Here is a 17753-nt window from a genome sequence, read left to right on the forward strand (position 1 = left end):
AATCTAAAAACAGATTCCAGAGGTGAAAGGACCTGCATCTTGACTCTTGCCTTGCAAATGTTTCTGACATAGAACTGTATACACATTTGATTTGGGGTGATAAGCTAGGTTTATGCAAATCACTTAAATACAATTATACATTTTGCTTCAAAATATCAAATACATTCTTCAGAACTTGAAGCTTTGCTAAAGTAAGCTTACGTAGAAACCAGTTTTCCCTTCATTCAAGATCTGTCATACTCATGTCTAAAGCTTAACTCTGCAAGTGAAATGATCAAGTTCCAGCCCTCTGTGGGTAAGCATCTTCTCAGTTCTTCCAACAATGCACAACAAACACATCCTCAGAGCCCAAAAGAGCAAAAAGAAATGAAAGCATATGCCTCCCAGTCTGTGCCTCACTTAGTCCATTAATATACCCATTAATAAATATATCTTCAGTGTCAGCATTTGCAGCCTACATACAGTTTTCCTCTGAAGTACTGATAAAGCTTATTGTGCCACCATGCTTGAATACCTTAGAGGTTTCAACATAGTTGACCTTACAGCACGCCAGTGAACTGAAAAGGTCTTACTGTTTTGTAGGTATAGAAGCAGAGATCCTGATTATTTTGCTTAGGGTAAATAAGAAATGTGGCAGAGTAGACAACTGGACCTGTCCCTCCTGAATCCCCACTTATCACCCTTTCCAAAAAGTTCCTGAAAGGTGGAAATGGAGACTATTCCATTGAAATTACAGAAAGCAACCTTTGTTTCCCCAGTCACAGATTCAGTAGAGATATAGGCATTAGAAACATGTTTATTCACACTCCTGTAAGTTTGCATATTCCACTTTCTCCAAAATCGCATGAAGCTTTGTTTTTCCTCTCAGGATCCAGATACAAGAGAGTATAGATGGGCTTGGTTTAGAATTCACACACATCCCCTGTACTTGAAAAGGCAATGAACTTTTACATATTAAATCACAATTACAAAACGGAAGGAAAAAAATCCATACCCATGCTAAATGGTACCTAAATTCACCTACCTTAGGTACAAACACAAGGCAGAGAGTAATGGTGCTGCAGAATATAATGACTAAAGCAACGATGCAGAACTGCACATTGGGTTGGTCCCGAGTAAGGAATGAAACAGCAGCACCAATAATGCACATTATCCCCACGTTGTATACACTCATTCCGATGTACTTGCTATCATTCAAAGCAGGAATGCTGACGTTTCGTGTCTCCCAGGCTAGGAAACACCCGAATAACTGAAATGATAAAAGAAGGAAAAAAGATGATAATTATAAGAGGAATTGGCTGACATCCAGAAAAGGCATTAATTTAAAACTGGTATGTTTTCTAACTTGACAAATATAGGTGATATTACAATACAGAGATATACACCTACCTTTTACCCAATATCTAATTACCTATGTGATTTGTTTGGCTCACTAGGACAGATTCCTGCTCTCACAAGAAAAATGTGAAACTTGGAATTAGTTGTGATGGGAACAGATTTTTCTAAATGCTACAGCTATCTTTATTTTATACTTTCAGTAATTTTTAAAGACAGTCCTTCCTGTTTGTTTTCAAGGATTCCAGTAAAGATAAAATGTGCATTGTTCTTTTAGCTATTTTTAGCAGCTGTTCTCAATATACTCTTATCAATCCAGTCATTCATTGTATGCTTATCACCTACATTAATAAACAGCAGTGCCAAGATGTGTCCCATGGGAGACAAATATGCAATGTAGAAAGTGTCACCCTAGTTGTTCAGACTGCAATTATAATGTCTTTTATTATAGTGGGAGTTGGTAATGGCCTTTCAATTGCAGTTGTCTAATGATTTCTGGCATAAAACATTCTTGTGGCAATTTTTTGTTTGCTTTTTTCTTTGGTGTATTTTTAAGTTTTAGCCCCTTTGTTATTTGCAATATGCTTTTGCAATTCAGCCGGGGAAAGTCTTTAGTGTAAGGAAGCTGTCTTCATCCCTTGAAATTTAATTAGACTTTTCTACAACATGAACTGCTGCAAACGATTATTTTCTTTCTCTTGCATTCCTCAGAGAAATTCTGGCAACGCAGCAGAACCATAAACGAACTCAAGGCATTGTAAATAGTTAACCCAGCCTACAGTCTAGGCAAAGCTCGGTAAGAGTGTATGGTGCCCTGGGAAGAATGGCAGACAGCAGATGGTACCGGAGGGAAGGGAAGGACAGAGAGAGGAACCATCACTAAGACCCAAGACATGGTTCCTGTGTTTTCTGGCTTTTTCTGATCACACTGCAGGGACAGACAAGAAGGAGAAAGAAAAAAGGCACACTCCCTTTGACCTTGGTACCCTTCCTCCCAGACCATCACATTTGTCCACTGCCATGCCATGGAGATAATCTTCTCTTTTATACAACTGCAACCTATGTGGTAATCCAGGAAATTAGAGGTCTATGATGATGCCATTTGGGGATTAATTGCAGTTGCCTAGTAAAAATTTACCTTCTGCTTTTTTTCCTGTGGGAAAAAAACCCTAAAAATTTCAAAGGCAAATAACCTGGACTAGAAGAACATTGTTGGTTGCCAGTCAAGCACAAGAGAGCTGGAAACTGACAGATTTATGTTTGCTGTACAAACTCAGTTCTGCCCTTACATGCTTTCAACTGTAGTAACAACTGGACATTAATAACTGCAAATTTCCTTGATTATTCGCTTAGTTTTTACCTCAACTAACAACAGCAACAAACCCAACCATTTGTGACTCAGCCACTTTGCACTCCCACAGAAACTAGCAGGCTGCAGCCACCTGCCTACTCACCCAGGCACTTCAATCCAGAACTTGCTGCCGAACTGCCAGCCCTGCCCTTCCATTGCTGAGCTTGCCCGCTAGTTTATTTCATTCTCTTGCCTACAGTACATATGCTACCCTGCCACATGTTCATGAGCAGACCTGCCTGGAAGGCTTTGGTGGATTAAGCATCTACTCTCAGCCCATGGAGTGTGGCAGGCTGGAAGTGCTGCCTAGTCCAGGCGAGCCTATTGCTCACCCACTTTCCCATGCTGCCATCACTGTTGCAATCTGAGTCAAGATACATAGGCAGGGGTGGCCCTTCCCAGCAACAGCAGCAGCGGTTGGCCTTGCAATCCTTACCCAAGTCTTCCTTGGCACTGTTCCTACCCTGCCCCCTCCACACGGTCCTGCAAGACATGGTCCTCTCCAGGGTACTCCCTTGCCTCCTTGTCACAGGCCTACCTCTTCTGTTTTACTCATCTCCTCTTGCAGGACTAGATGCCACACCTCATCCCAGTCCCTTGCCTCTTCTCCTGCCCTTCCCAGCAGCCTAAGAAGTGCAGGAAGAAAAGTAGTGGCTGCTGCAGGAGGAGCATGGGAGAGGGCTGCTCTTGAGGGGTCAAGGTAAACGTAGACAGCTACCTGGAGGAGAGCGGTGTCTCAGAGCCATTCGGGTAGGGCAGTTGAGATGTGTAAACCATTTATTGAGCTGGGTAGCTTTGTGCCAGAGAAGCAGCTCATCCCCTAATACATTTTCTAGAGGCCCTCAGGTAACCAAGATGATGCTTCCAATAAGGAAGGATGCAGGCAGCACTCCTCTGCTGTTGGGTCTGGCACTGTGCACAGATGGAGCAGGGAATGTACAGACTCCTTTACAGGCTCTGCAGAAGCAAGTGGTCCACTGTATTGACCTGGCTGCACGGGGGACATACACCGGTGATACCGTTATTGAGGATACAAACCTGTTCCTCCCAGACACTCCACTGTCTCAGCAGTTGCCTGCTCTGCATTCCCTGCACTCTTGCTGCTGTGCAGCTCAGCTGTGCTGCAAATTTACACTTTGCCAGTCCCTGAACTGACAAACAGGCTGGTCTAGGCTGAGCTGTTTTGAGGGGCAGAAGGAATCCTTGTGCGTGTGTGTCTATATCATGTTTTTAAAGGGATGAGACCCTGATTAACTATGGAGAAGATTTCTATCTTCTCCTGCTACAATTAATTATTAATGAGATTTTTAGGGTTGTAGGTCATCCCTCACTCACCCCCACTTCTCCCAGTATGAACAGATTCCCTTCCAAAAGCATTATTCTGGGAATACAGCCAACATACTTAAATGAGGCCAGCACTTATTACAAATAATGGGCATGAATTTATAGCTGAGGCAGTTATAAAGCGATCTAAAATATCAATTATAATGGAAAAAGATCATTTGAACAGTGTTGTGGGGGTTATGGTTTGGCCTATTCTCATTTATAATTGAGAACAGCATGGAAAACGGTTAAGTATCTTCCAGATGAAAGGAAGATATTTATTTATATGATAACGAAAGAAAAGGAGAGACTCTTGCAGCAAGTGGGTTTCCTCAGAATGATGCACTATAAATTTGAGAGCATTGGTTTTAATTTTTATTGGCATTTTGGGTAAAATTCTTGCCTCAGGAAGAGAGCTCTCCTTTTCTAAAAGTCACAGCTCATCTTTGAGACTCAAACATGGATAAAAGCTGAGAGTTTTCTGCAGCCAGCTGCCAGGGCAGTTGTGATTGCAGAGGTGCTCCTTGTTTGCCTGCTACAGGTGCCTGCAGGGCTCCATGGAGTTGATAAGCTTTCTCCTCTGAGACAGAGCCTTCCTGAGGGAACAGGACACTTTGCTTTCCCTCCATCTGCCCTTCTCATGTTCCCCCTTCCTGAGGCTCAGCCAATCTGCACAAATGAAAGATTCACTTTTATGACTGCAAAAATCCTGAAAATCCCTAAAATGGCTTGGTTGAGGAATGGGATGCAGATGTTGTTAGTGAAAGGTCCAGATTTCCATGGTTCCTTGACAAGTTCTGAATATAAAACATATGAGCTCCAGTTAAAAAACACGGACTCTCAGTACCCCAGTTCAGCTGCTCTTTACTCCTGATACCTAAACTTTAAACATTAATCTTCCCCAGCTATGTAAATCACTCTTCTTATTATGCTTAGGGACACCTAAGTCTTGAGACTGTTGTGCAATTTAAGGACTATTTGACATTTAAGGCCTGCTGGGATTTGCAATGCAGCTGTCTCTCCTCCTATTGCTCCTGGAGGCTCAAGCTGGTAAAGGCTTCTCAGAGCATGTCTACCGGCTTGGGCCCCACACAAAATACAGCATCAGCCATCTTTGTTCAAGACAATGATGCTGGTGATGTCCATTGCATAGCTTCATGTTTGGACAACATGGCACAATTCCAAATTTTGCCTGAGGTGTGCTCCCTAGCCCCAGACTAAAGGCTGTCTTCAGAAGGAGCTCTCAAACTTCTTTCAGAGCTGTCAGATTTTATGTAATGAAAGACTGACTGTCTTAATTACTTGGGCACTTGCGTGGGATGTTAGTTCTGATCTCTGCTGAGAATTCTGATTAAACAGTCTTTAGAGAAGGCGTGCATGAACACACTGGGACGGAGGCAGGCAGCTCTTAGCAGCGCTGATGTGCTAAGGAGAGGGGTAGGACACATGTGTCCCTACTGTTTTACACCAGCTCACTGAGGCAGCTCCTGGCTGGCAGTTGCAATTCCCATCTTGAGGCTCATGATGCATCCTGTGCATCCCAGGAGTTTGAATAACTCAGGGCTATGCATTCTCCTATAGAAAGCAGTTATCTAGAAGTTAAGGAGCACAATAGTCTACTGTCAAGTCTAATGGTCTAATTCAAGTCCCTTTGAGGATCTCAATCAAAGACGCATTGAGAATGCAACTAGGAAGGCTTCCTACATCATTAGTCATTAACTTAAAGCCTTTCCCATTTTGGTCTGCTAAATACACATCTTGTTGATGTAGAAAGCATCATAAAGTGTTGTTTTGGGTTTTCTCTGAAGGTATGGGCTGTACAGGCAAGATTGGTTTGTTTCATCTTTTGTTTGAGGGTAGGCAGCTTCCATTTGACACTACATTGATTTAGAGTATTACCTTTGTAGCAGCTGATTTGGTGGGTTTAGGCTGTGTTGTCAGTGCACCTAAAAAGGCTGTGAGAGAGACAACCATTGGGGAAAACAGTATCTGAAGTCAACGGGATTATACCACTGTCACTAAAGATAGAATTCTGGTCACTAAGAGACATCTGTGTTAAAGTCTTAGAGGGATAACAGGACTATGGAGAATACAATATTTGTGTTTACAGAGTTTAACGGGCAAACATTAATTTTTAAAAATCTTGTACTGAATAAGTTGTGATAGCTGGGAATATAACAAAAGTGTTTGCAGCTGAAGTATTGGAAAACATTTAACACTGTTTTTCAAAACTCTACTGGCTAGTTCATTTTAAATCTTGTTCACCAGAATTACTGCTAAACACAGCAACGATTGCTTACTGATCCACAACATATATTAATACAATCAAGTGCCTAATTTGCTATTGGACTGCATAGACTGGCAGATGGCAGGCAGGAAATTATTTATCCTCCTATATTCCCTCTTGCCCTGTACTGCCCTTAAACCATTTTGTCTATATATGTTTCATTTCAAAGTCATGTCTGCTTACACTTTGAACATGGGTTACGAGCAGTATTAGGAAAGAAAAAGGAAGAGAATTATCCTGAGGATATCAGACAAGAGCAGAGAAATACCAGAGGAAAAGTCTCCAATCTTGTCAGAAGTCATGCTTGCCAATAACTAGAGGGTATGGTTTTGGAAAGTTTATGTATTGGACCAGGCTGCAGCTTTGCAGCTAATTACAGTATTGTACTAGCACTTACTGAGCTCACTTGCGGATCATAGCCCTGCTGTGCTGCGTGAAAGAACAAAAGCAAACCTTTACTTCAAAGGTCTTACATCAGGGGATATTTGTTTTGGTTTGGTTTTGGGTTTTGCGGTTGGTTTTTTTTTTCCCTAGCTAGATTACTGGGAAACTTCCCCTCTTGCCGCCCCTTAAAACAAAGGCAGTTCCAGACTCTGGCCTGTAAACACCTCTCTGTCTGAAGTAACTGTGAAGCTGAAGTTGTGGGTTTCCCTACTCATGTTCATTCATTACGTCCAGATCATCACAGACATAGGCACATTTTTATTTCAGTGAAATGGCTGCAGATTTTTTTCAATGAGAATTTTCGAAACTAAAAAAAAATAAGCATTTTGATTTTTCGGTTTTCACTGGAGAACTGGGCAGCAAAGCATACTGAGCAGTTTTCAGGAAGATGTGTAGAAAAGTGACTTTTTTTTTTTAATTGCCAGCACACCAAGTATGGTTAGCAAACTGAAAGACAAAATATACCCTTGTAGGTCTCCTACTTCACAGCCCGTATAATCTGATGTTAAACCATCACTCACTCCCTGGATCAGGTATGAGTCAGCGGTGTATTTAGTTCATTTTCACACAGCTGCTCTGGATAGACAGTACTAAAGGGAAGCTTAATACTTCTATGGAGCATTAGGATAATAGCTAAATATTTTTTTAATTGCAAGATACGATATTCAGCTATTCAGCAGAAGGGCTTTCTTCGTAAAGGTCTTGGCAAAGTCCTTTATGCTGCAGGGCACTAAGTATGGTCCTGCAAGATGGAAAAGCAGCTGCACAAAGCTATGGACAGTAACATGCATCCAGATAAAATTTTCCACTTTATACTCCAGCCTCCCAAATCAACAGGTTCATAAAATCTTTTCCCTTCTTTCTATTCAGACTGTGTTTGACTTTCTTCCACATAACTTCTGCTTAGTCATGATACACATTATAGTAACTAAGTTGAAACAAATACGCAATTGGTTATTAGCGAATATCCATTTGGAATAGCTTTATATTGTCTCTGGCATAAGATTACCACAAACAATCATAGCACTGTAAAACGATCAAACATCTCTGGTAAAAACAAGTGTGTGCTGCAATTTAAATCTATTTCTGCTATATAAAAATTGGTGCCAAGAGACATGTAAGGGAATACGGCAATATCTGCAATGTTTCAAGAATGTATTTGAAGTTTCCTTATGGTCATAGTAGGGAAAAATTTATCCTACAAAACCATATGGTAACTTACGTTTTGGATGCTAAAACACTGTCAATGTTTTATTAAAGATATAACAAATATCTAGTACCACTATAAACTACCTTCCCCCACCACAAAGCTTAACTATCTTCCTCTCTAATGATTGTAAAATGGGACAGATGGGTTGGTGCTAAAGCCACCACAAATATGAGTTGGAATCGTGCAAAGTAATTGAGAAGGCGGCAGTCCCTTTTTCTGTGTAGTCTTTTCGATCATGAAGGGAATTAGGAAAGAATGCAAGTAAATGAGTTAAAAATCAAAGGTATTTTCAGAAAATAATTAGGAATTTTAACATAATCTGGAAACTATTCAATTTTTCTACACAGAAAATTTATTAATTTGATAAAGAGATTAATTACAAATAGACAATTTTTTATATATAATATAATAAGACAGTTGGGAGGGACTTGAAGAAATCATTTAGTGCAAGCTCCTGCTCAAAAAGCAGGCTCATCTGCGAGGTCAGACCAGGCTGCTCACAGCTTTATCCAGTCTGGTCTTGAAAACTTCCAAGGATGAAGGCTGATCAGCCTCTCTGGGCAACCTGCTCCACTGCTTCACTTTCCTCAAAGCGAAAGAGATTTTTCTTTATATCTAGTCTCTATTGAGTAAACATAGTAAAACAGTAAAAATGAGGAGCCCAGGTTACACACCACAGCTGTACTGTTCATAAGCAGCTCCTGGGCTAGATGTACCGAGAGGGCTCAAGCAGTGAAGCAGTAGTGAGAAGCTACACCCAGCATCCAGCAAGGATGGTCAGACCGTTCCTCAGTATCATCTCCAGGTGCCTGAACGCTGTTAGCACCCAAGTTTCTGCTTCTGTGCACGCTAACAGCTGCCTGGACCCTGGCTGCGTATCTGCTTACTGATGCCTGTCATACAGCCAGCCTGTGCCGGTATTCAGAGAAGAGGCATTCCGGGCTAGTGAGGTCCGTGTACCCTGGCCAACCGCTCTCCCCTCCTGCCCACCAAGGCAAGAGCACCAAGTGCTAACTGAAGACTGTGCCGCTGGGCACCGACTGTAGCCCACGCTCTAAACCATGGTACTTAGCTCCTTTTTGCCAACCTACTTCCAAGTGCATGAAAACATTGGAAAAGTAATGTTTATGGCTTAGCCATCAAAGTGAAGGAAGCTATTGGAGAATGGAGCAGGGGAAGCAACAGGAATATTCACAAACAGCAACTGAAAGATGTTTGGGTATGTGCTGTAAACAATCTGCCCTAAACTTCATAAATGTAAAGAAGCTTTCCTTACCTTAAAAATTGTTTTGGTTGTTGTGGAATTTAAAACAAACAAGCAATAACATTGGACATAGACTAGACAGAATGTAACAAAGGTTAAAAAGAGGAAATTCATAATAATGATTATGAATTAAACTTCTAAAATGCAGATAGTGGAAAGGGAAGTTAAATATATAGTAGAAAATGAATGGCTAGCAGCATTAACAGAATTCATAAGGATTTCTAAAAATGCATGTGGAGGAAAAGGAATCCTAATAATGATTCATTCCTTGGAATTTGACAAACTCAATAGTAATGATGCATGATAAGATATGCCTAATGAATATTTTTGTCCTATATTTATATAGAGATGCTGTCCTATATTTATATAGAGATGGAACAATGCATTCACATCTTCCCAAAACAGTGAAATGTACCTTATTCCAGCAGTAAGAGAGCTCTTGAAAACCCCATCAAGAAAAGCTGTTATAATCAGAGAGATCTGGTAACTTGCATGCAGGAGTTTTAGGAATTGATTTAGAAGTTGTTTGGACTGCTGACTTAATTGTTGATATTTATTGGAATTCTGGCAAAGCTCCACTTAAGATATAAAAAGGCCATATGGGAAAAGAGAAAGTGGAACATCTTCAGTGATTACAGAGCTATTACGGTAATTTCTATCCTAAGCAAATTAATGAAATAGCTGATACATGAACTCAGGCAATAAATGACACACACAAAAAAAAGATAGCTATATATTTCAAAATGCTATTATTTTTTTCAATGAGATTGCAAGACTGAATAAAGATAATCACATTTATGCAGCTTACTTGGATTTCTCAGTCGTATTTGTCTTAATACTGCAGAGTATTGTTGTTTAAAAATAGTATGTTACAAAATCAATACAATAAATTTGAACTGATTGAAATCTAGGTGATAGATCTCAACGTGTAACTATTAATGAGAAGGTACTGAAAAAAAAAAGGTAGGTTTCAAAAAATTCCTAACCTAATGCTGTCCTATATTTGTACAGTGACTTGAAGAAGGCTATTACATCATGGCTGAAAATGATGCAGAGAAAACAAGGGTGGAGAATGGTAAACAATTAATAGATGTCATTTTCATAAAGCAGTAAGATTTTTAGAAATGTCACAGAAATTTGGCCAAACTCAGGGTAGTTTGCCTACAAATAAAGGCATCAGGTCATTTTAGAGAAAGAGGGATAACATATATGCAAGATGCACCAAGGTTCAAGGTTTGGAAGTCAGAGCTAGACAAATTCAACATAGAGATTAGAGAGCCTCAGGAAGCCAGAGGGATTCTTTCAGACTTGAAATGAAGGTTGAACATTTTCCCAAAGATATATTTTAGTTGAATTAATACTTTATTTGTCTTCATAAATCAATTATGGAGTTGTGTTGTGCAGTATGTCAACTATAGTGACCAAAACAGAACACTGGAATATGAATTATTAGAAGGAATTAAATTTCTTATTCTTAGTGACCTTTACCAAGTCCCGTGATGACTATGCATCAGTTTTTCCTATCTCCACCATGAAATACTGATGTTTTCATGCTTAGCAGGGTTAGTTAAGGACCATATATTAAAAACTGTGTATCAGAAGTGGTCAGTAATATTAGTTATAGCTTAAAACCCCCTCAATTAACACAGCGTAAAAGTAGGATTTGATATGCAGAGCAACAGCCAGACTGAAAACATACCTTGGCCTTGAAAGCCTGTTTCTCAGTAGCTGAATAATATGTAACTGTAATAATACATATGAGCAACACAATGAAACTTCCAACATATGTACACCTTGAGTTTAATGTTAATTAAACACACTATTAGGAAGAGGGCAATCAAACTGTAGACGAGTCTAGTGTGTGTGGTTAATAAGCAAAGCGTCCTAGAGGAGACCAATCCATCCTTAATCTGGTATTGTTCTGGCTGAGATCAGAAAAATAATTCATATCCCTCAGAAAAATGTTAGTGCACTCACTAATAATGCACCACTGGCAAGTTTAAGATGGTGTGATTTCAATCATCCTTTGGAATATATGAAATAAAGGTACTTTTCAACCATGTCTACATCATCAGAAATCAAGAGCTAGACATACTGCAACTGATGGTCACCATGTACATATAGACAGACCTTGAACTTGTATGTAGCCTTTTAGGAGCTGAACCTGAGATGGGAAAAAAACTGAGTCCTATGTGTATGGTGGGACTTGGCTAGGGTCACTAAGAAGACTAATACAATGACAAAGGCAAGATTTAGGATGGTCGCCTTCCTGTTATTCTCTGGTCACCAGTCCTGAGGAATCTGAATCCAATAACTGAGAAGCCTTCATGCAGTTAGTAAGCATTTCCTCACATCCCTTCAAACGCAGTACAACAATCGTGAAACTGACTTTTAATGTTTGCTTACTTTAATATGAAAGGAGCCTGTGCATCCTAGTAAGTAATGCCTTCCCATATTTTGCCTTGCCTTGCCTTCCTTGCCTTTTCCTGCCCTTCTGTGCTCTGCCCTACCCTGAGTGATTTATTCACTGCATCGTTGCATTTAAGTCATCAGAATGGACAGTATTGCTTTCTATCTTCAAATCAAAAAAGAAAAGTACTTTTTTAGGTTAACCCAATTTTTTGTATTCTCATTTTGAGACAATAAGAGGTCACTGTAAATAATTTTGGCCTGAGTAAATCATTAAGCCATTTCACCTTAAATATGTATTCTGCTGTAATTAGCAATACTAGCTCTTTAGTATAAAGTATGTTAGAGATAAGTATTTTGTTATTACAAACTGCAGAATTTCATATTAGATAAACCTTTATAAAATGATACAGTAACATGAGAGGTTCTGGTTTTTGTTCTGAAGGCAAAGTAGGTGTGGCGTACAGAAACATCTTTGGTGATGAGATAAAATGCATCAATCCTGTTGTCCTCACATAACTCACCATAGCAATTATTTAAGTGATTCAGAAGTGTATCTTCCTTTTTCATATGTAGCGATTTGTGTGATAAAAGGGCACTGGAGTAATAAAAAGTGTATATTTCACTGGTGGTTATGAAACACTGTGTGCCTGAAATAAGTATAGTGAGTAATGCCAAATGGCATTTGCAAACTTAAACAAACTGAGTCACATATCTTGTAGAAAACAGTCCAAGATAAGTGCCAACAAACCAATCTAGGGCAAAAGACTAGTGAGAACCAATACAGTTTCATTACTGTCCAGCACAACTTGAACTTGAAAGAAACTTCAAAGAAAATTACCTGAGAATGTATTTTAAAAATATATAATGTTATTTTCCCTCTTTAATAACAAATTACAGATTTTTAATTTAAAACATTATTGAAGTTATTTTTGCAAAACGACCCCACCATTTGTTTGAATCCTTCAGTATTTTTAAAGCAATTTTAATTTGATTTGTTAATTTACACCGCTCTAAGTGAACCAAGTGTATTTACTTGTTTATTTTTCAAACAGAACCACAGAGAAAAATGTCTTAAGCACTTGTATAAGGAACACTGGCAAATTCTACCCAGGAGAACACAAAAAATGAACTGTTCAAAATTTCTGTACAAGAAGATTGCAAAGTAACAAAAGTATGGACAACATTCTTCCTTTTAACAAATTATCTAAGAAAAATCTTGTAAAGTGAAAAATACTCTCCCAAGTGAAGAGCAGGAATTTATTGACAGATATGTCAAATCAGTAATAAAGTAATATACTAGAAAAGGGATGAAAAGTTAAGAACTTCATCCCTAAAGATAAATAAATGACCTAACAGATACGAGCCATCACCACAGAGAATGTAAATACTGCAATAAAGTTAAATGCCTTGTCAGCAATTGGGTACTAAAGCTATGCTTTCCAGTTTATCTGTGTCTCTTTGGAAGATTTGGCTTAAAAACGAGACCAAATCAGAAATTGGCACTGTGCAGATTAGGAAAAATCAAAGAAAGATATATAAGTAGGAATTTAGAAGCTCCCAGCTCCACATGGAATTGCAGACAGGCCCCGCTGCAGTACAGGGTCTTTGACAGCCTGAAGGATCCCTTGCTCCCTTTTATTTGCAGCTATCTGTTTTAAGTGGACTGGTTCATTGGTGTGCAAAGAAGCTCCAGGTACAATGTACTGCTACAGTCTGGGGTGATGCGCTGTGTTTTTGCATGAAGCGTGATGTGTTATGCCAATGGACAGTTATATCTTACTGTGGCCCCAGTGCTGATCAGTGTCATGGCTCCTAACTTCTGGTGGCCTAGCCTTCAAAACAAAAATCCCTCAATGCTGTGCTACATGCTGAGGTTACTGTGAATCCAGAGCCACTCAGAGCTGCCCGGTAAGAAATGCTGAGATGTGGAATCTCTCCTAATTCTTGGTCCTTTTGGGAGCATGAAGTATGTCCTAGCTCTTAGTTTCACAGCCTGCTTGGACATTCTCCTAAAAATAGGCATCTACGCCTAAAGTTACTTTTTTTTTTTCCTCTTGTTTAAATGGGAAGGTAGGAAGGCTTCCTTTTGGTTGGTAGCTCCAGGATCAGAGCTCTCACCTGGGAACTGGAGAGATGTGGTGGTACTGCCTTCTCTGCCTGAAGGCACTCCCCAGCAGAACAGTCTGACCACAAAGCTACTGACTGTTTAGAATTAAAAAAGAAAAAGCTCTCATCCCTTCCTGTTGAACTTCGTATTGTGTATTTAAAGATCTTTCAGCCTGAAAAAAGCAGCATGAAAGGCAGCAGGACTCTGCAGCCCAGCAGAACAGTCATTCGCAGTGGAGAGGGAAGACAAGTACTCCAGGCACCAGCAGCTCCCTCTCCCTGGCTTCCCCCAGGGCAGCAGCACCAACCACGGTGAGTGGAAGCAGCTGGCCGAGTCCTTCACGGGTGTCCTGATGAACAGGCATGCTACAAATACACAGAACAGATTGAACTCTTCGGGCAGTGTAAACTAATGTTTATCTCAGTTTAGGATCCAGATGGGGCTTAGCTCAAGATAGGTGTTCAGCTGGTCAGTGCTATCAAAATCAGATGTTTTTAAAACCTTGAGGCTTAGGAGCTTTTAATCACTAATAGTCACCTTTACAGGTTTTTTTTTGAAACTATGAAGGTTCAGGATTCCTGGTTCCTGAGGTCCTTGTTCATAACTAAATCTTTTTGTGGAGATGGGCCTCGGTGACAAAAGGGTTATTTTGATCCAGGCTCCAAATTAATCTTGCTTCTCCTGTGACAGTCCCTGAAGGACATTTGCAACTCAGGGGCAAACATCTAGAATAACCTAGTCTCACCTTTTTTGGAGAACTTAAATGAATTCAGGTGATCGGGCTTCTTTATTTACAAAGTTGTTGCATTCATAGACCCATCTTTTCACTATTGAATTTCTTGGTTTGCGGTATATCTATAGTATTCAGCTTAAGTGCTATTAGAGTCTTATTTATTTTATGTATTCATATATCCACATATTACCACCTAATGAACTTTGGAACAGGTCCAGTTATGAAACGATGTATTCAAGGAAGTTTTAACTCACTCCCAGCCATCAGGAAAGCAAATATAATTCAGTTCATGCCTATCAGTAAATAGCAGTCAGTGTTGTGCAGAAGCAGCTATGCTTACCATCAGCAGCCCTTTATAAGCGTAGACAATCCCAAGCCAAATTGTCATGTGAGTGTTTTCACAGTGCTCCAAGATTGGTCGGATGGAGATATCTCTGCCCGCAGGGTCTGGCTGCAAAAATAAAAGATGAAATATGTGGATTCAGATTTCATTTGTATTCACACCTCAGAGGTACTTAAATCTATTCTCAGTAGATTGAGGATGTGTAGAGTACAGAGTGAACAACTTTGAAGTAACTAACTTGTGATGACTGCAGACCCTTGAACCTGCAAAGGAATACAGGGAAAACCAAAGATCTGAGGAAACAACTGCATGATAGCTACCACCAGGTGAGGTCACCTCTACTGCAAACCAGAAAGAAAATATCTGAAGTCACGCCGTCTTTAACAGTGTCAGTCACATTTATCAGCTTTAGGGCATCTAATTTTTCTACAAGGCAAACAGCTTGAATGCACAGGCATGAAAATAAATGTGCTTAAAGTCATCCCTCCTTTCACCTGCGGTTCTTCTGTTACTGGCAAATGGCTGATAAACAATGTATGAAACACTGCTGTGTTTCAGGTGTTTTTTCATTGATAACCATGAGCTAAATCAAAGACCATTTACCATGGAAACTACATCAGTAGCTTAGAAGAGAGTATAAATAATCAAAAATCTGGAAAAAACGTCCTTTAGAGCAAGTGAACGTCTATGCAAAATTTAATACTGCTGGAAGTTTTGTAGCTTTCCATTTATTTTGAAAAGGAGATTGTATAAAAGCGCAGAATCAAGACGACTTGCAGACTACCAGGACTGTTTGTATGAGGGAGAAGTCATAATTAAGACTCAGAGAAACCTGCAAGAACAACCCCCAATCTCCCTCACCTTTTTTTTTTTTTTTCCACAACAGGAAAAAAAACCAGTTGACACAAAGACCAAACTGGTACTAACTACTATGCTGTCTACAATTAGAATATATATTAGGGTATGGTCCAACTGCTTTTTAATGGTGTACGCTGTATAAGAACACAAGGTGCCTCTCATATGTGATCCTAAGAGAACCTGTTTTGGTTAGATACTGCAGAATCCTCCTGTTGGCTATTCTGAGCTGTGTGTACCTACAGCCTGTTTTGCTTTACAGAATACACTGAAATACTGAAAGCTATTTTTCCTTTCTACTTTGAAACACTGGATCTGAACTTCAGCTAAGCTAAGATCAACCCAGACATAACTTTCTATACCTGGTTGTCCCAGTGGGCTTTGTAATTTCCCTTTTTGATGAATAACATGTGTAAAATGTCTCCTGCAGAAGTATAACGATTATTATATGAGATAAGGAAAAATCACATTTTCACCAACTGAAACGTAGAAGTGTATGTGGAAGGATTTTAGAGAGATCTGAATAATTTCCTAAAGCTTATTCTTGCTGCCTCTGATGTTGGTATGAATTTTGCTATGGATTTCAGTGGTCACAGCATTAATCTGCAGCTCAGTTTCTTCCATCAGTCTTTTTGTATTGCCCCTGACCTCATACACTGTAAAAAGATAACGTAACAAACAAGGAGGTAGACACAGGGGGGCAAAAAAAGACCCAAACAACCTTGTGCTATGCACGGCACAGTCAAAGGATTCGCAACTTTCTTTGCAAATCCTGCAGTAGGCAAGACATTAACATTTAAAACCTTTTCTTATCCTGGACTTCTATAGAAAACGTGAACAGGAGAATAAAGATCTTTGAAAAAAGGTGTCCTAAAATAAAATAAGGTAAAAACCAAGAAGGCAATATTAACTGTCCCAGAGAGCTTATGACTCAGCCCTACCAGTTGCGGATGGCAAGCTAACAACCATTAGCTGAAGAATTGAAATGACTGCAAACAGTAAGTGGCATCACAACATTTAAGATGCTACGGATGTTTGTCTGGGGATCAGTTAAACTACCTCATTCTCTCTCATCAATGCCAAAAGCCCAATGCTAAAATTTAGGTGCACTGAAGGGAAAGTACCCTTTCACGTCAAAGTTACAACCTGCTATGTTCAACATCATTTTTGACTAGTATGAAGTAAAGTTCACATGGCAAATTATTCAAATATAGCTCCGAATGTGTAACTTATGTGTGAACAGGACTGTACTACGGAGACATTTTTCTGAAATTCTAAACTACACCTGAGCCTGCTATAAAGATTTTTTTTCCATGTATGCCAGTAGTTGCATCCCTCATGGTCTAGAATTATGGAAATTACACAAAATTTAAGTTTGTGGTGATCAGAATGTCTTTTTTCTTTTTTTTTTTCCACACTGAGGAGTCAGCACAGGACTGCCTCTTCATTTCCCCAGCTCTACGTCCTTACTGCCATGTATTCCCTCTATTTCAGTTTTGTACTTTTGTGAAACAAGAAAGTTTATAAATAACATAGACTTCCACTTGGTGCAATGGACGATGTCATGTGGTTTGTTTCCCTTCTCCGTGGATTGAAAACTCCACTCACACTTAGACTGAAGCGTTCCACCACTTTCAACCAACTATGAGCAACTGGAATTATTCCTTCTTTTGAAGAATATTACTGAAATGCTAACTCTTATTTGGTCAGTGGCAGATTATCTTTTTATTTTCACTATGTGGTTATTCTCTAATGCGAATTTGCTTCAAAACTGGAAAGCATATGTCCATTCATTACTCAAAACTGAGAGATCCAGACAGAAAAACGACAAAATGGAAACCATAACTTGTTTTCAAATCCTATTAGAGAGAAAGAAGTCACATCATTTCCTTAGTAGGAAGATTGCCAGATTTTATAAGGCAATGATAGTTTAAAACATAAGTTAATTAAATAAAACAGTGTATTCTGATTTTCTATGTGAGATAAGAACTTCTTGTGAAGTGCTCTAGAGGGAGCAGGAAAAGAGAGAATACTGATTGCAGCATCAGCAAAAGTGTATATGGGGCAGCACTTCTTTCAAAGCACTTTC

The 17753-nt window shown here is 39.5% G+C and overlaps 1 protein-coding gene across 1 annotated transcript in view; it reads right to left on the reverse strand.

Annotated features, from left to right (window-relative positions):
* The window catches only part of GABBR2 (gamma-aminobutyric acid type B receptor subunit 2), a 491815-nt gene that overhangs the window by 24445 nt on the left and 449617 nt on the right, over window positions 1-17753 (reverse strand). Inside the window, exons 14-15 of the mRNA XM_072851328.1 lie at window positions 14807-14917; window positions 1025-1249 (exon numbers count right to left, since the gene is read on the reverse strand). Coding sequence (XP_072707429.1) covers window positions 1025-1249; window positions 14807-14917 — 336 coding nt within the window. The remainder of the gene's footprint in view (window positions 1-1024; window positions 1250-14806; window positions 14918-17753) is intronic.

Source organism: Ciconia boyciana, chromosome 2 (genome assembly GCF_034638445.1).
Source record: "Ciconia boyciana chromosome 2, ASM3463844v1, whole genome shotgun sequence".
NCBI classification, from domain to species: domain Eukaryota; kingdom Metazoa; phylum Chordata; class Aves; order Ciconiiformes; family Ciconiidae; genus Ciconia; species Ciconia boyciana.